The 1,969-nt window shown below is 47.7% G+C and overlaps 1 protein-coding gene across 1 annotated transcript in view; it reads right to left on the bottom strand.

Annotated features, from left to right (window-relative positions):
- Nucleotides 1-1,049: 1,049 nt before the first annotated feature.
- The window catches only part of LOC101651343 (zinc finger protein 239-like), a 6,703-nt gene continuing 5,783 nt past the window's right edge, over nucleotides 1,050-1,969 (bottom strand). Inside the window, exon 3 of the mRNA XM_030889013.1 lies at nucleotides 1,050-1,105. Coding sequence (XP_030744873.1) covers nucleotides 1,050-1,105 — 56 coding nt within the window. The remainder of the gene's footprint in view (nucleotides 1,106-1,969) is intronic.

Genomic DNA, 1,969 nt, shown 5'->3' with positions numbered 1-1,969 from the left:
GCTTCTAGCTCAAAGGCAGTAGCTGTCTTACAAACGTTGGACTTGCATGCAACCCAGCATTTTAAGCCCATCCATGTAAACCCTCCTAAATGAAAATGATGGGGCAACATGGGCCTCTGAAGTTCATGGATCAATTGAAATAAAACACGAGAAATGTTCCCACAGAGTTCACGAAGACGCTGGTGCAAATGGTTGCTCTTTGTAAAGAAAAACATCACAATCACAGTATTGATAGGTAGTATGTATCAATGCATAAGCAGGGCAAAGAAAGGAAAAATATGGAATCACATCCCCCCAGCCCATATGCAGAACAATCATATTGATGTGCATGAGGGGGAGGGCGGAGGGGAGCCCCAAAGCCCATCTGTAGAAAATTGGACATCAACTTACAGAAGGGACACAAGAGATGAGCCAGTCAGGGTGCAGTATAGCACTGATGAAACACAACTTTCGTCTAGTTCATGCTCCCCAGCACCTGCACCCCCACCCACCATCATGACCCCAATTCTACCTCACAAATCTAGCTAGACCGGAATGTGTGACTGGAAGAATGTAGTTACCTTTGCAAGAATGGGGGGAAATGCATGTGAAAATAAAGACAAGGAAAGACAAGGATATTTAATGACGCAAAGCCACCATCAACCTGCTTCTCGTAGTTGCTGTGTCGGGTCTTGGCTTCCATATCGGGGTTTATCGTCTCTGAGGCTTTGTCACCGTTGGTGGTTTTCAACCCCGTGACGTGTTTTTCTGTGTCTTGGTCAGTGGACCCCAGCGAGGATGAGTCTAGAGACAGCCAATGGAGTAAGGGTCGGGGTCGGGGTGGGGGTGCAGCAGAGGGTCAGGTGGAAGTGACTAACACTGTTGGACAGGACTGGACCGAGGAACTGCGGAAAGGTAGGTCTGCATTAGGTCCTGATAAAATGGTTTCAAAGCAAAGAAAAATCCTTTTGCTGAAAAGCAGCCCTGAGGCACTGTGTTAAGTGACAAATTGGCTCACAAAACAAGGAATGAGTTCACGGTGCACCCTGTTCTTTTTATTTCCTATGAGGTCAACTGGCCATCCGCTCGTTGAAAGCAAAGGTGAGTATGTACGGGGGCAGGGAGACTAGACGCATGACAAGGAAGGAAACCATAGGCCCAGGCTGGGAAGACCATCACCACGGCCGGCCAACGGGACACTGCGGACCATTGCAGACCGGGAACCAAGCGAACGTTCACGGAGCAATGAAAAAGGTCTGAGTTTAAAAAACCCTTTAATTCGTGTCAATAAACGTTACATTCTTCTTTTCCAACCATTACGTTTTTAAATTAAAAACCCCCAAATGGAGCCAATATTTAAAAAAAAATAACGTCACTGTAAACATTTAAGAAACGCAGGCATTTGGCAGTCTATGTTGAGCACCCACATTTGGAATTGCCACAGGTCCAGAGAAAGGTAAAATCCATCTCGGAACGAGAAAGCAACAAACACCAAGGAATACAGCTCCTGACGGAAAATATAAATCTCTCTTCCCAAAGACCCACAGCCGCTGCAGCCACTCCTGCGAAAGAGCAGTCTTTCTTCGGCTCTGAATCTTCTTTACATGGATGGAGGAGTAACGGCAGAACCAATGAACAAAAAACACCCCTCTGGGCCCACAATGGCCTCCATGCCGCTAATTCAGAGATGTGCATCGGAACACAGTTCTGTAAGGCCATCCAGTCTTGGGGATGCTCACAAGACCTACACACTGTGGCTTCCCGGGTGTTTCGTGACAGATCAGCCTAGAGGAGGCCCCAATCTCTCCGTCATGATGCTTTGCCAGGTACGGTCAGCTGTAACAGATGGAGCCTTACAGGTTTCCCCACGGTGTTTACGTTCATACATCTTCCTTCCACCATGAATCCTCGTACGTGCAGTGAGTCATGAGGGATCCTTTGGACGCTTCCCCACGCCACTTACCTTCAAAGGGTTTACCTTCTCCTGTGG

This window comes from Echinops telfairi, unplaced genomic scaffold (genome assembly GCF_000313985.2).
Source record: "Echinops telfairi isolate 266 unplaced genomic scaffold, ASM31398v2 ScPeMD7_7471;HRSCAF=8509, whole genome shotgun sequence".
Classification (NCBI taxonomy): domain Eukaryota; kingdom Metazoa; phylum Chordata; class Mammalia; order Afrosoricida; family Tenrecidae; genus Echinops; species Echinops telfairi.
This window is presented reverse-complemented; position numbering and strand designations above follow the sequence as displayed.